Source organism: Pongo pygmaeus, chromosome 9 (assembly GCF_028885625.2).
Source record: "Pongo pygmaeus isolate AG05252 chromosome 9, NHGRI_mPonPyg2-v2.0_pri, whole genome shotgun sequence".
Lineage (NCBI taxonomy): Eukaryota > Metazoa > Chordata > Mammalia > Primates > Hominidae > Pongo > Pongo pygmaeus.
Genome location: NC_072382.2, coordinates 70,506,471 through 70,523,132, shown reverse-complemented (window position 1 = coordinate 70,523,132; position 16,662 = coordinate 70,506,471). Strand labels below are relative to the sequence as shown.

Below are 16,662 nucleotides of genomic sequence, written 5' to 3'. Positions count from 1 at the left end.
CTGAAGTCCCATTCTTCAGTTTCCAAAATCTTGCTGCAGATAATATGAGTTTCCATATGTCCAGTAAAGAAGGTCATGTCTAGGCTCAGCTGTCCTTGATAAGAGACGACCTTATGCTGTTCAGATCTTTTTCTTGTAATGAAACACTTGAGTATACCATTGCATTTACCATCCTAGGTACTTTTCTTCTTCTTTTTTTTTTTTTAAAAAAAAGTCTTTTTTCAAACACAGGATGAGTAGTAGAGCTACCTAGGATAGCAAAGACACAAAACATTCTTAAAGAAATATATTAGTCGGGGTTCTCCAGAGAAACAGAACAATAAGAGATATATATTTATTATGAGGAATTGGCTCACTTGATTATGGAGGCTAAGACTTTCCATTATCTGTCATTTGGAAACCAGAGACCCAAAAGCTGGTGATATAAGTCAGTATGGCTCTGAAGCCCTAAGAACCAGGGAGCTGATGGTATAAATGCCAGTACAAAGGCAGAAAAAGATGAGGTGACATGTCTCAGCTCAAACACTGAGGCAGGAAAAGAAGCAAATATCTTCTTCCTCAACCCTTTCTCCTACTCAGATCCTTTATGGATTAGATAATGTCCAGCAACTTGGGGGAGGGCAAGCTTTGGAGAGGTAGACATTACTGAGTCCAGCTATTCACGTGCTAATCTTTTTCAGAAACACCCTTACAAATACAACCAGAAATACCCTTACAGATACCACCAGAAATAATGTTTAATCCGGGCACTCTATGACCAGTCAAATTAGCATGTAAAATTAACCATCATGTATGCATTATAAATTAGGGCAGGTTATGCCACTGGACAGAATTCACATCAAGATTTGTAGGACTTTGAAGAAAGGAATAGCGTGAAAGTGCCTGGCTTGAGATTGATATAGACATGTATACACACTCATTCATATATCTATACATATAGGTATATATACATATAATAATATGTATAAATATAGATACACACATGAACATTGTCCAAGATAATCTGTACAAATATAAAAAGGAGATTTTTTTTTTTTTTTTCTGAGATGGAGTTTTGCCCAGGCTGGAGTGCAATGGGATGATCTCGGCTCACTGCAACAGCACAATCTCAGCTCACTGCAACCTCTGCCTCCCGGGTTCAAGCGATTCTCCTGCCTCAGCCTCCCGAGTAGCTGGAATCACAGGCACGTGCCGCCATTCCCGGCTAATTTTTTTTTGTATTTTTAGTAGAGATGGGGCTTCACCATGTTGGCCAGGCTGGTCTCGAACTCCTGACCTCAGGTTATCTGCCTGCCTTGGCCTCCAAAATGCTTGGATTACAGGTGTGAGCTACTGTGCCTGGCCAAAGAGAAATTTATATAAAGGGGTTGAACGAGTTGATAAACTGTTAGAGTTTTCCTGATGGTCCCAAAGCTATTGAGTAGAAGAGGCAGGATTAATACCAGGCCTGTGTTACTAAGCACCTGTGTTCACTCCTCTGCACCACACCACCATGGAGAAGGCTGCAGCCGATTTCCCAGGAGATGGGGACAGAAGGGAGAGCCCAGGAAATGCTGATCTGCAGGAGTTTTAAGAAAAACTTTAGGTGCCATCAAATGTAAATTGATATTCTGAATACATATAGCCATAAATGAGGAAGAAGGACATAGAAGCACTTTATGACAAGTATGCTATTGCAGATGACATGAAGAAAATGTTCCCTCCTCTTGGTGTAGAGGATGAACATTATAATTGAATGGTTACAAACTTGCATTCTGAAAACAGGTGGAATTTTACATAATGATGACATAGCCACCTGGTGGCCCTTATAAGACCTACCTGGCAGTTATATTATGAGAATTAAATAATAGTATATTTGTAATAACTTCTGCTATTTCATGGAGCATATGCACTGACACAGAGTGGTATATATTATTTTTTTCTTGGATTCTTTTCTCTGACTTGAGATAAATAATTTTAAGAATGTATATTAATTTAGTTTTGAAATAATTAACTGTTTTAAGAAATAGAATAATCTGAGTAAAGGATTACAGTCCTTAACATTTTTCAATTCAATTAGAAATAAATATTATATTAATGTACAGTATTTTACCCATGCAGGTAAAAGTTCCATTAGCTTTCTTTGCTGCATAAAAATAGGCTATGGCAAATTTAGTAGCAAGATAAATGTAAGATAACATTTGTTATCTTACAGTATCTGCGGATCAGAAGTCTGGACCCAGCTTAGATGGGTTTTCTCCTTCACGTTCTCTCCATAATGAACTCACAGTGCCAGCTGGGATGAGTTTTCATGTGGAGGTCAGAGGAGGGAAGGATCTATTTCCAAGCTAACTTAGGTTATTAATAGAATTCAGTTCCTTGCTCGTGTAGGACCTAGGCCCTCTGATCCTGAAGACTGCCGAAGTTTCTTGCTACATGAACCTCCCAATAGATAGTTCACACTATGGTTGTTGCCTCTTCAAGGCCAACAGGAGGAGACTACTTTAGTGAGAAGGACTTACATAATATAAGACAACCACAGTAGTAACATCCCATCACTTTTGCCACATACCATTGATTATAAGGAATTCAGAAATTCTGCCTACTCTAAAAAGGAAGAAATTTTATAAAGGCATGAGTATAAAGAGGTGGAAATTAGTGGGTGTCTGTTCATTAAAGAGGGGTTTGGAGAAAGCTAGTAAAACAGTTCTCTAGTCACTGCTCAGGGCCCTCTGTCAATGGGAATGGGCAGTGGGCTGCTGCAAGCTGCATAACTCTACTCAGGTCTCTGGCCCTGATAAATACCCTGTAGTGCAGCAAGTTGTTGCAACTTCAAAGGAAAGAAAAGGGGTGTAGAGCTCCTTTGCCCAGCAGCCCTAAAGAGACCTTAGAGACTTACTTAAATGCCCTCCAGAAGTAATCTTGCTATAATTAATAAGCAAGACTAGCATAGCATAGGGTGACTTATTATAGACCTCATTCTTTAGAGTGCCCTGACAGTGGCTGCTGCTTTGATAACAGCACACAAGCAACAGCAGCAACCACATCCTTCTGGGCAGTGCCGGAAAGCCTGTGGGAAGCCTGAGCTGAGCTTAAATCAGCCACCCCTGCACGGTTCTCAGAAGTTCTGGCCATAAAACAGCCATCTACCTGGGCCACTGCTCCACTCAGCTCTCCAATCTATCCCTCCACCTTAGAAAACATGTCTAAATCTTTATAGACAGCCTCTGTGACTCATCTAGGGTGCTTTTCGCCTGCCTCTCTCAGCGGGTCTGGGGGTGAGTTAGAGGGCCCTGTTTTGCCCAGAGTTCTCAGCTTGCAGAAATAAACAAAACTGGGACTTCAGGTGATGTTCCTCTGTTCCTAGGAGGGACCAGAGGCTCCATGTCAAGGTTAACATTCAATAAACAGATAAAAGAAAATTGTACTTCTTGGACATTTTAGATACTGGTGCACAGTTGACTATGACCCGTGTGATCCCCAACACTAAGATGAGGGAAAAATAGATAATGCTTGCTGGTTTGGAGTCTGAGGCAACCACCACTGTTTAAAAAAAAAATTATGATACTTACTAAAGATGTACAGTAAGAAAGACTTTATTTAAAGAGTTGAAGAGATTGGACTCAACTCTAAATACAGTAAGTTCCCACCTAACATCACTAATAGGTTTTTGGAAATGGTGACTTTAAGTGAAACAACATACAACAGGTCCTCAATGTCATTTTGTTCAACTACGTTTTGTTCTAACATTGATGAAAAAAGGAAAGTTGGTTTTCTTAGATGTCATTTCACTTAAACTTGCAGTTTCCAAGAACCTATAAACAACATTAAGTGAGGACTTACTGCACAATAAACAAAGGCGCAGGGTAGGGGATCAGTGGATAAAAAACTACTAAGAGGTTGGGTAATTTTTTGCTAAACTGACCTAACAGAGTTTTTGCTGAAGGCAGGCCAGAGTGGTAAGATATCAAGGATGCTTAGACCAAGGGTGAGGAATTTTTGATAAATTGACTCAATAAGATTTTTCATAAAACTGGATGATGCAGAGAACACAAAAGTTCAAAAGTCAGGGCCCAGTTGAGAAAAGATTTCAGAGGAGACTGACTGGAGTATGGTTAAGAAGAGTATATTTGTCGCCACCCAGATTTGCCCAAGCTTGATTATGGGTGGATATCTTCAGGCCCCTGTAGCCTTTACTGCTATGGCTCCTGCTGCTGAATGTATTATTGGTACTGGCAAATTGTCTATTTGCACCTCTGCTAGGCTTAATCCCCAAACCATAATGGGAATTGCCACTGTTAGGTACATCATTTTAGTAGGGCATGTTGTAAGACTGTAAACCTACCTGACTATAGCCAAGTATAGCCTGAGCTATAGCTAACGACATGATCATTTTAGTAGGTCTTGGGCTGGAATATAAAACGAGCCCCTCAGTGGGTATTTGGATAAAGCAAATTTCGATAAAATAAGTTCTCTTCCTAATAAATTTTGTTACCCATGTGGATGCTCACTAGAGAGATCTCTACACTTGACAAAAAAAAAACAAAACCAAAAAGACAAAAACGTCATCAACCAGCAGACCAGGCTTGTCAACCAAACATGGAGACTAAACTAAGTTTTTCTCCACTCCAGAATTAAAAAGCAAAAACTATACGATCATTTAAATAAATGCAGAAAAAGCTTTCAATAAAGTCTAATATTCCTTCAAGTTAAAAACCCTGAACAGATTTGGCATCAAAGAAACATGCCTCAAAATAATAAGGGCCATCTATGGAAACCCCACAGCCAACATTATACTGAATAGGCAGAAGTTGGAAGCATTTCCTTTGAAAACTGGAACAAGACAAAGATGGTTACTTCAGGACTCCTGTTTAACACTAATACTGGAAGTCCTAGCCAAAGAAGTCAGACAAGATAAAGAAATAAAATGAATTCAAATAGGAAAAGAAGTCAAATTATCTCTCTTCACTGATGATGTGATTCCATACTTAGAAACTCTTAAGACTTGGCCAAAAGGCTACTAGAACTGACAAATTATTTTAGCAAGATTTTAGGATACAAAACCAATGTACAAAAATCGGTAGCATTTCTATACGACAAGAATATCCAGGTTGAGAGTCACATTAAGAACACAATCCTGTTTACAATAGCCACAAAGAAGATAAAATACCTAGGAATACAGCTAGGCAAAGGGGTGAAAGATCTCTACAAGGAGAGCTACAAAACATTGCTGAAAGAAATCAGCAGATTTCACGAGATGACACAAATAAATGGAAAAACATTCTATGCTCATGGATTGGAAGAATAATATCATTACTCTTTAAAGAATTCTTTAAAGAATAATATCATTAAAATTGCCATACTGCCTGAAGAAATTTACAGATTCAACACTATTCCCATCAAACTACCAACATCTTTCTTCACAGAATAGCCAAAGCAATTCTAAGCAAAAATAATAAAGCTGGAGGCATCACATAATCTGACTTCAAATTATATTATAAGGCTGCAGTAACTGAAACAGCATGGTACTGGCACAAAAATGGACACATAGATCAATGGAACCAAATAGAAAACTCAGAAATAAAGCCACACACCAACAACCATCTGATCTTCAACAAAGGCTGACAAAAAAAAACAAGCAATGGGCAAGGACTCCTTATTCAATAATGTGCTGGGATAACTGGCTAGCCATGTGCAGGAGAATGAAACTGGACACTTAACTTTTACCATATAAAAATTAATTCAAGATGGATTAAAGCCTGGGTGCCATGACTCTTGCTTATAATCCCAGCTCTTTGGGAGGCTGAGGCAGGAGGATTGCTTGAGCCCAGGAGTTTCAGACCAGCCTGGGCAACATAAGGAGACCCCATCTCTACAAAAAATTTAAAAATTAGTCAGAGTTGGTATCATGCACCTGTAGTCCAAGCTACTCGGGAGGCTGAGGTAGGAGGATCACTCAAACCTGGGAGATTGAGGTTGCAGAGAGCTGTAATTGCATCATTGCACTCTAGCCTAAGTGACAGAGCAAGACCCTGTCTCAAAAAAAGAGGGGATAAAGATTTAAATGTAAGATCTCAAACTATAAATATCCTAGAAGAAAACTGAGGAAATACCTTTGTTGACATCAGCTTTGGCAAAAAATTTTTGGCTAAGTCCCACAAAACAATTGTAACAAAACAAAAATTGACAAGTGGGACCTACAGAGCTTCTGCACAGCAAAAGAAACTGCCAATGCAGTAAGCAGGCAACCTACAGAATGGGAGAAAATATTTGCAAACTATACATCTGAGAAAGGTCTAGTATCGAGAATCCATAATAAATTTAAACAAATCAACAAGCAAAAAACAAATAACCAAAATAAAAATGGGCAAAAGACATGCACAGACACTTCTCAAAATAATACATACAAGCAGCCAACAAACGTGAAAAAATGCTCAATGTCACTAATTATCAGAGAAATGTGTATCAAAACCACAATGAGATACCACCTCACAGTCGTCTGAATGGCTATTCTTAAAAAGTCCAAAAGAAAAAGAAAAAAAAAAAAACAAAAAAACCCAACAGATCTGGCAAGGCTGCAGAGAAAGGAGAACATTTGTATGCTGTTGGTGGGAATGTAAATTAGATCAGCCACTGTGGAAAGCAGCTTGGAGATTTCTCAAAGAACTTAGAGCTACCATTAGACCCAGCAATTCCATTACTGTGTATACACTCAAAAGGAAAATAGATCATTATACCAAAAAGACACATGCATTCAAATGTTCATTGCTGTGCTATTTATAATAGCAGACATGGAATCAACCTAGGTGCCTATCAATGGTGGATTAAAGAAAATATGGAATACTATGCAGCCATAAGAAACGATGATATCATGTCCTTTGCAGCAACATGAGCTGGGTGCTATAATACTAAGCAAATTAATGCAAGAACAGAAAACTAAATGCTGCCTGTTCTCCCTTACAGGTCGGAGGCAAGCATTGAGCACACATTCACATAAATATGGAAACAATAGACACTGTGGACTACTAGAGGGGGCAGCGAGTGGGGGAGACATGAGCTGAAAAACTACCTGTTGGGTACTATACTCACACCTGGGTGCAATATACCAAGTAGCAAACCTGCATATGTGCCCCCTGTATCTGAAATAAATATTTAATTATAAAAATTAGAGTAACAAGTGTGGATAATATGTTTTACAAATGATGAAACTATGCAGAATAATGTCCTCCAGTAGAAATTCTCATCTCAAACGCCAGAACCTGTGATTATGTTGGGTTATATGGCAAAAGAGAATCATCAGATGAAATTTAGATGAAAGTAATTGATAAATATTAAACTAATGGATAAACCAGAGATTATCCTAGTTTATTGGATGGCTCAGGTACAATCATAAGAGCTCTTAAAAGCAGAAGAGGCCTGCAATCCCAGCTACTCAGGAGGCTGAGGCAGTATAATCATTTAAACCCTGGAAGTGGAGGTTGGAGGGAGCCGAGATCGCACCACTGCACTCCAGCCTGGGTGACAGAGCGAGACTCCATCACAAAAAACAAAACAAAACAAAACAAAACCAGCAGAAGAGGAAGTGAGAATGAGGAAGTCAGAGGAAAAGATGACTTAAAATATGGCAGAAGTAGAAGTAACATTGCTGGTTTTGAAGAGGAAAGAAAGGAGCTTTTAGAGGCTGGAAAAAGCAAGGAATCGAATTTTCTTCTAGTGTTTTCCAAAAGACATGCAGTTTTCCATACACCTTGCTTTTAGTCCAATGAGGCTCATGCCAGACTCCTGAACTACAGAACTATAGTTCATAATACATTTGTGTCGTTTTAAGCTGTGAAGTTTTGTGAGAATTTTTATAGTGAGTATAGGACACTGATATATTCTGCTTCTAAAAAAGGGAGGTATTTGTATGTTTTAAGAACATATGAACATTTTAATCCATTACTGAGGAAATCAAAAGAGACTATATTAATGAGAAGATATATGATATTTAAAATATTTATAGTATGAATATACAGTATTATAAACATATCAAATATTTCCATATTGACAAAAAGATTTAATGCAATCTAAAAGCTAGTGTGTGTGTGTGTGTGTGTGTGTGTGTGTGCGTGTGTTGCCAATTAAGAACTGCTTATGAAACTTTCTTGGTAAGGCTAAGTGCCAAGAATGGCTAAAAAATAAATAAAAATAAATAATTGGAGGGTTTACCTTCCAAAATTAAGTATATAGAAAATCTCAATTGTATTTGTATAGTATTGGTGCAAGTTTATACAAATACACTAATTAAAGAATACTGAACATACAGAAAACTTCTTATGCTTTTGAGAATTCTATCTGAACTGACTGAGTTTGATTTGTCTTAGGCTGAATCCCCTAGGAATCTGATATCCACAGGCTACTACTAAAACCCCAAGGTACATTCCATCTCAAGGGAAAATAGTTAATACGGTTAGTCCTATCCCTTGTGTGGGAATAGAAAATAGAGGGGCTCTGATAACCTATCATCTTCTGGGAACATGAGAAAATGCATAAATGTTTTCATTTTACCCCTTAGTAGAATTTTCATCAGCCTAAAGCTTTTACTTGCATCCTTCTAAATAGATACTTCCTACTAACCCTGTGAACCAGAAGAGAAGAGAGCCTGGTAAGTAGAAAACTGCAGTCAATTAGCAAGAAGAAAAACCCTACACTGGCTCTTTGATTTTATCAGATAACAGAGGCTTTACTTTAATCAGTGTTCAAACAGAGGTTGTGTCCTGGAGGACACGGCCTTGGGAGAAACAGGTTTTTATGACACCAATTATTCTATAATAAGGAGACAAATAATGGTGAGAGAATATTGATTTCACTTGCAGACCAGCTAATGTGACCAGTTGTGCAAAAGGGAACTCAGAAGAAAAGAGGGACTGGGTGTTGTGGTGCATCCCTTTAATCCCAGCACTTTGGGAGGTCGAGGTGGGTGGATCGCCCCATCTCAGGAGTTTGAGACCAGCCTGGGCAACGTGGTGAGACCCTGTCTCTAAAAAAATACAACAATTTTCTAGGCATAGTGATACATATCTGTAGCCCCAACTACTCGAGAGGCTGAGATGGGAGGATCTCTTGAGACTGGGAGGCAGAGGCTGCAGTGAGCCAAAAGAGCTCCTTGGGTAGAAGAAACGAGATCAGAGTAGGATTTGACTGAACCTTAGTTCAAACCTTAGTTTGGATGTTTTCTTTTAGCTTTCCTTCAGAGTTTTAATAATTACTTATTAATTTTTCTCACCTTTAAATGTATTCCCTGTAACCCCGGTGAAATGTGCTTCCTGTTTGGAGGCAGTGAATCAGTGCTCCAAGAAGCTGAACTGCAAATTAGCATAAATTATATAGACATTTTGTTTTTTTCATAGTTTGTTTTAGTCTACTACTTTTTAGACCACAAGAGATCATGTGACCATCAATTTAGGGAGGACTTCATGATGACTCTGCTGCTATGTGTTATTCCCATAAGCTGCATGCCAGGAGTTCAGTCTGAATCAGACCAGGAGATGTAACTTGGAACAGACTTTCATTCAGAGGATTGCCTTTGGGCAGTGAGAGTTAGTCACATGTCTCCTAGGAAAATATAATACGCCCACTTCAGCTAATTAATGACTGTCAGTGAAAAAATTAAGGGAGGGAAGCTCACCTATGTAAAGCTTTGACTAGGGACTTGGTAGATGTCACTAAATCCTACTTGGCTTGATCTGCTCTTCCTTATGAAGAAGGCTACAGATCCTCACCAAACATAATTATACAGAGCTGGTGTGATAGTGCACAAAATCCACTCTTTCCTTAAAAGCTTTTTGAAGGACTTTGTAAATTTGTTGGGGAAGGTAAGACCCAAACCATGGCTCATGTCCTGGGGTGCCTCTCTAATGTTGTGGTTCCCGGTATCATGCCCCTGATTCTCTTTCCTTTTCAAAAGTACTCTATAAAATAGGTCCCATTAGCAAAGTTAAAACTCAAGGGTTTTTTCAATGCAAAAGCTACCTTCAAGAGTGGGCTCTGTTTAGTACAAAGCTGGAGATTCTCCCAGATGGGGTCCAAGCACTGGCAGGCCAGAACTGAAAACACTGGGGTAAAACTTCTTTTATTATTCTTTATTTCATCTTTAGAAGGTATGAATCTGCTCTGCTAGACTTTGCCTAGGACTAATTGCTCTTGGTGTTTTCTGTTATGAAGGCATTGTCAGACTCATGGAGAGGTAAAGTTGTCTCCTTTACTAACATCAGAGATCCTCCAGAGTTTAGGACATTGATTTTCAAGTCATAAATTATGCTCTGAACTCACTGCTCTCTGCTTGAGTCAGAGTAATGTTGTTCACTTGTCCCTGTGTGTTTTCTGATACATACATTTTCTCATATTAACATCCCAGTAAACATATGCTCTGAACCATATTTCAATCCCTATGAAATGAAACTCTACCAAAACACACAGCATTGGAATCTGCCTTTTCTTTTTTCTTCCCTTTTTACTGTTTTTTCTTTTGCTTTATCCACATTCTTCAGTTTATCAGACCCATTGTCTGAAATACATTTGCTATATAAAAGTCAGTTGCTCCCCTTTTCTCATAGCTCATTGTCATCCAGCTTGATATTTTAAATATTTTTATTATTCTTTCTCTCCCTTCCCTGTCTCCCTACTCCTTCTCCTTATACTTGTTTTTTCCTGTCTTTAAAACCTGAGCCTATCCTTAATAATCTGTATTGAAAAAGAAAAACGGTTAATTATGTTTAATCATATGAAATTGCTGACCTACAAAAATAAAACCATTTCATAGATTTATTAGTAAATATCTAAGGAAATGAGGTGGGTCTGATGCCAAAGAGAAGGGGCAAATGAAGGGTCTGAGGCCAAGAGAAGGGTCAGTTTTATAGGTGCCAGCTCTTCCTGGGACAGGAGGTGCTTCAGTGTGGTTACACTGGATGTGACAGATGCAGCCCCCAACAATGTTCAACACTGGGGTGGAACTGTAGGTTTTGCAGCCCATTCTGACAGTTGGTTTGTCCTCAGGGCTCAAGAACCAGTGGATTCCAGACTGAAGAGACCATGTATAACTTGAGTTGTTATAACCCCAGTTCCTTTATCCTTGTTGGAATACCCGACCTGGAGAAGTTCCACATGTGGATTGGGATTCCCTTTTGTGTCATCTATGTTGTGGCTGTTGTGGGCAATTGCATCCTTCTCTACCTCATTGTAGTTGAGCGCAGCCTTCATGAGCCCATGTTTTTCTTCCTCTCTTTGCTGGCCTCCACAGACCTCATCTTGTCCACTGCCACAGTGCCCAAACTGCTCAGTAACTTCTGGCTTGGCTCCCAAGAAATAACCTTTTCTGGTTGTCTCACTCAGATGTTCTTCCTCCACTTCAGCTTTGTGGTGGACTCAGCCATCCTGCTGGCCATGGCATTTGATCGCTATGTGGCCATCTGCTTCCCCTTGAGATATACCACCATCCTGACTCCGCAAGTGATCATCAAGCTTATGGTGAGCATTGTTGTGAGAAGCTTCTCCAACATCCTGCCAGATGTTTTTCTGCTAAAACGGTTACCCTTTTGCGGGACACATATCATCCCACACACCTACTGTGAGCACATAGGTGTTGCTCGGCTTTCATCTGCAGACATCTCCATCAACATCTGGTATGGGTTTGGAGTACCTCTCATGACTGTCATCTCAGATGTGATCTTTATTGCTGTTTCCTATGCCTTCATCCTTTGTGCTGTGTTCCAACTCTCATCCCAGGGTGCCCGCCAAAAAGCCCTCAGCACCTGTGGCTCCCATGTCTGTGTCATCCTCATGTTTTACACCCCTGCCTTCTTCTCCATCCTTGCTCATCGCTTTGGGCACAGTGTCCCTCGAAATGTGCTTATCCTGTTTGCCAACCTCTATGTGGCCATCCCTCCTGCTCTAAATCCTATTGTTTATGGAGTGAAGACAAAGCAGATCCAGGACAAATTTATTCTCCTCTTCTCTTTGAAGAACTCACAATGAGTGGACACTGAAGGAGAAATGTATGTAAAATTGATCTGGTGAAATTTTATGTAACATAGGATGACATAAAGATAAAGCTGTAACTCTTATTAATTTGAAATTTCAGCGTTCCACCTATGTGCAAAGTATAGGCACAAGGGAGAGGGGAGAAAGAAAAATCTTATAAACTTCTAGAAAATAGAGGACTTTCTTGGTTTAGTTTTTTCACCACTTGTGTGAAGAAGCTGACGATGAATACAGTAGAGCACTAAAACTAAAGCTTGTATCTTTCCTAATGCTAATCTTAATATATTTGAAGGATACATATTTTCTAACATGGAAATTCACCCCCGTGTTTCTCAGCTTATGAATTAAAGGTAAAGCCTCTTGCCTTCCCTTGTTAAGTAGTTATCGATCCTCTCTACTATAATTCTCAAGCATATGGCTTCACACTTCTTCAGTCCAGATGCTATACATTATTAATGCCTCCTTCTGTGCCCTTTACTTTTTCCCCTTATCCATCTCTTATTACATAGAATTGCTTATATTTTGTACCTACTTTAATTGTATATTCCAAGAAAATTCCAAACTTGGGTTTTCATAACCCTAGACCTATATTTTATAAGTATTTATATATTTAATTAAGAAAATAATTATGAGCGGTAATATTAGTTAACTAGGTTTACAGATGAGGAAACCAAAACATAAAGATTGCAGAAAGATAATTAATAGATCTAGGATCTAAACCCAGGTTTGAATGATTCCTGACTCTAAACTCCTTAGCCACTAACTTCCTGGGTATCTACTAACAAAAATGGTTTACAAGCTCCTTAAAGTTAATTTCTCCAAAATTTACCTAGAAACTTACTATCTTCCTCTCTCTCTCAAAAAACAAAACAAAAAAACAAAAAAAAAAACCTCTTTCTTTTCTGTCTTCCTTTATGGTAAATGGCACTATCAAAAACAGAAATTTCCAAGCAAGAACTCTATCGTTTATTCTTTATTTCTCCTAAATTACTCTCAAAGAAAATTAAGTCAACATTAAGTTTAATATTTGAGTTTGAGGTGCTTATAAGTTATCCCAGTGGATACATTCATAACATTCTCCCCTTTATTATGGCTGTTGAGTTTGACTGCACTCTAATCTATTATCTGTCTCTCTGAAAGTATTCCAAAATCTTTTTGAAGGGGTTCCAGTCTTGCTCCATCCAATCCACTCTCTCTATAAAAGCCAGAGTGATCATTTTACAATTCACATATGATTATGACACTTTGTACCTTGAAACTCTTCAATGGTTCCATTGTCCTCAGGGTCGTGCATAAGTATTGTCCTTCCTTAGGGTCATTGTAGGGAACGCAAGACTTGAATGAAAAGTGCAACCTTCCGTAAAACTAACAGCTTTGCACTTCATTTATATTTATTTATATTTTATTTATGCTTATTTACACTTTATTTGCACTCCCCTGACTCTTAGAATAAATAATTCCAGAAGTAATGTTTTTCTTTTATGTTGTCATACTCAGTGTCCTGTTTTTGTTTTTGTTTTATTTTACATAAAATAAAACTTGGTGTGGGTGGAGTGTGTTTTGGGTGGAGTTGGGTAGGATCCATTCAAGCTCCTGTTAGGAAACTATCCCAAGATAACACCACCTATTTCTTAAGTTCTCCACTGCAAAAGAAGACATACATTGAATCAAGATGAACATATTAAATTACTTGAGAGGAAGAAGTAAAGAGTAAAATGGGCATTCTGAGATAAGATCCTGTGTGTATGTGAGTGTGTGGTATGTGTGTGTGTGTGGTATATGTTGATATTTTCTTTGCTTTTGCAATGCTCTGTAGCCAGAAGAGACACATGTAGAGGCTGCTTTATTTATGCCACTATTAAAAATTGATATATTTATTTGCTTATATATTTATCTAAACACAGCTATATTATTGACGCAGAATTTTTCTCAGCCACTTTTGCCAGTCAGAGACCTCTGACTGGTGATGCCCCTGTCCCGGCCTTGCTCAGGCCAAGGTTTGCTGCAGAAGATGTCCCATATATTCAGCCTGCCGGGCCATTCCTGGCCTGCACTCTGGTGCAAATCCCGCAGCGGCTGTGACTGCGCACTCAGCACCTGGCAGGAGAGGGTGGGTGAGCGAGAAAGTGTGAGGTCTGGCCAGCTCTTCTGAGTGCCAGCACAGTAGCAGGCTCTGTGCAGGGCTTGCAGCCAGAGCAGGGACCAGGAGTGTCACAAGCCACTCTTGCGGTGGACTCTGGCCTCCAGACAAAGGGAATGTTGTGGTGCCCAGGCAGGGGTGCCCACGACCCTGAAGCCTCAGAGGGGATGTTATAGTGTGCTAATTAGCTCTTTTAGTCCTGTTATCTGCAGCCTGATAGACGGCAGCACATTAACAGCTCTGTCAGCCCCTTGCCTTGCTCCATCCCATGGCTCTGAGTCTGGTTTGGCCCCGCTGCTGCTTTCTGTTGCATGGGGTGGCTGCCCTCTGCCAGCAGAGGGCAGAGGGCCACAGTTGTTACAGCCTTCAGTATACCTGCATTCAGTGGGTCCCAAGTTCTTGTTCCATGTCCAAGAAGAATGAGATCACACTGACAATCAATGGGTGAGGAGGGTGGAGAAGAATTTTATTGAGCAACAAAATAGCTCTCAGCAGAGCAGGGACATAAGGGTGGTCTCCCATCAGAAGTCGCATGCTTTCTCTCTCTGTGTGGCTGGATCTGAGGCTTTTATGGGCTCAGAATGGGGAGTGCATGCTGATTGGTTTGTGAGTATGCAGAAAAGGCTAAAACAAAAGCACCACTCAAGGGTGGGCACAACAGCTTAAAAAACCAATTAGGGAAGGGTACATATACGTAAAATAGGTGAAGGGTATGGATCAATCAGAGGAAAGTGTGCCATATGGGAAGGCAGGTTCTCAATCCAGTCCGTGGATTTACCCAGGATTTTTAGCTTGGCTTTCAGGCTTTAAGCTGTCTTTGGTTTGAAGGTGGGGTTTCACCAGGGACCTGTCCCTGTCTGCCTAGGATTGTTTGCCTCCTGCTGCCATCATTATGAGCTCCTTGAAGGTAGAAACTTAGTCTTAGGCACCTTCTTAAACTCTGTCCAATGAAAATACCTGCCAAACCATGTGTTCTCAATATGTTTCATACATATTCAAACTTCATCAGAAATATATTCCTTCAAGCTGTCATCCCTAACTTTTTCTTTCTTCCTTCTCTAACCAGCTTAGATTCCAGAATGCATTGAGTCATTGTCTTGCTTATGTCCTAAACTCACCTGTCTCTTCTACACACTCAGTTGAAAAGTATTCCTAGAATCTTGATGAAGTTAGTTCTATATTTTGGAGAAGTTGGCAAAAGCGACCACAGAGGGCAAACTGTTACTACTGCAAGTGAATTACGATAGTACGGCTGTCCTACTTGCCTAGTTTCAACTTCTCAAATAAACCGAATGTTTCCTTGCTTCTTCTCTTTACTATTCTTTGCTTGACAACTCGTGTTTAGGCTTCAGTTAAAATTCCTTCCTCAGATATTCCTTCTTTAATCCTGCACACTAGATTAATATCACTTGCATACGTTTTCATGACAGAATGTAGTTTTTATTTTAGGACTATTCACAACTTGAATAAGGTGATAACTTATATTCTTAGTTTTTAATGTTTATCCCTTCCATTAGGTCATTGAAGACCAGTTTAGTGTCTGCCTTGTTTATCACTGTTTTCTCATCACCTGTAAAGTTTTTAGTACATGTAAGTGCTCAATAAATACTTGCTGAATAAATGGATTGAAACAAATGAGTTTTAATTAATTCATGAAATCTCTATTTTCCATGGTAAGAATCTGCCTGAATTTGTAACTCAGCCTAATCAGAAAGATAATTTGGAAGGGTCAATGAGAAAGGTTTATTTTCTTCATAGAAAGTTGATAATCATTATTCCACTTATTCCTTGGACCTTGTCTATAAGCATTTCCAAGTAATTTTCTTTTTCACAGATGTAGAAACTAGTTTTCAAAACAGTTAAGTATTTTGCTATAGCACAAATGAAGGGATAAGGAAAACAAGGAAAAAATTCTAGATTTTTTGCCACTTGACTTTGAAATTAGATTCCTTGTTGGACTTATGGGAGGCTGTGTTTAGAGTTTTCATAAGTACTCATATTAGATATGTATGATTTTTAGACCTGCATGTAATTTGTGTTAGAGATTTACCCCACACCAATGGACTGCTAATCTCTACTCTAAATAATGGATTAAAAACAAAGTTGATGATGATTCAGCAGGGAAGAAAGAGAATTACTAAGCAAGTCTGGCCATTGAGGAAAGTATCAGAAAAGGGAGGCCTCTGAACACCTGGGGAAATGGCAGCTTCAGTGAGAAATGTTTTCAGGGTTTTGTCATCTAAGGTTAGAGGGGGATTCATTTTAATTCAACAGGCATTTATTAATTACCCACTATGAAGTAATCTCTGCCAAGGATTCAGAAAATAAAACAGTCCCTGCACAAGATGTTTTAGGAGCTCTAGGCTAAGTCCAGGGACATGACAAACCTAACTCTTGCAAAGTTTCTTTATCAAGTTGCTGATCGAGCTAGATAAAAACCTTGCTGAGATTCAGTATGCTACTGTTGCGGCTCAGAACATGATAACCCAGAGTATGGTATCTTGGCACCCTAAGTGCTTTGAACT

At 39.2% G+C, this 16,662-nt stretch overlaps 1 protein-coding gene across 1 annotated transcript; it reads left to right on the top strand.

Annotated features, from left to right (window-relative positions):
* The first annotated feature begins 10,861 nt into the window (after nt 1-10,861).
* On the top strand, nt 10,862-11,991 carry LOC129008845 (olfactory receptor 52H1-like). Its single transcript, XM_054441288.2, has one exon. It carries the CDS (start codon nt 11,050-11,052, stop codon nt 11,989-11,991), a length of 942 nt encoding a protein of 313 aa, XP_054297263.2. The 5' UTR covers nt 10,862-11,049.
* The last annotated feature ends 4,671 nt before the right edge of the window (nt 11,992-16,662 follow it).

Excerpts from the sequence above, each read along its gene's own strand:
- LOC129008845 (XM_054441288.2), top strand. The coding sequence starts at position 11,050 with ATGTATAACTTGAGTTGTTATAACCCCAGTTCCTTTATCCTTGTTGGA.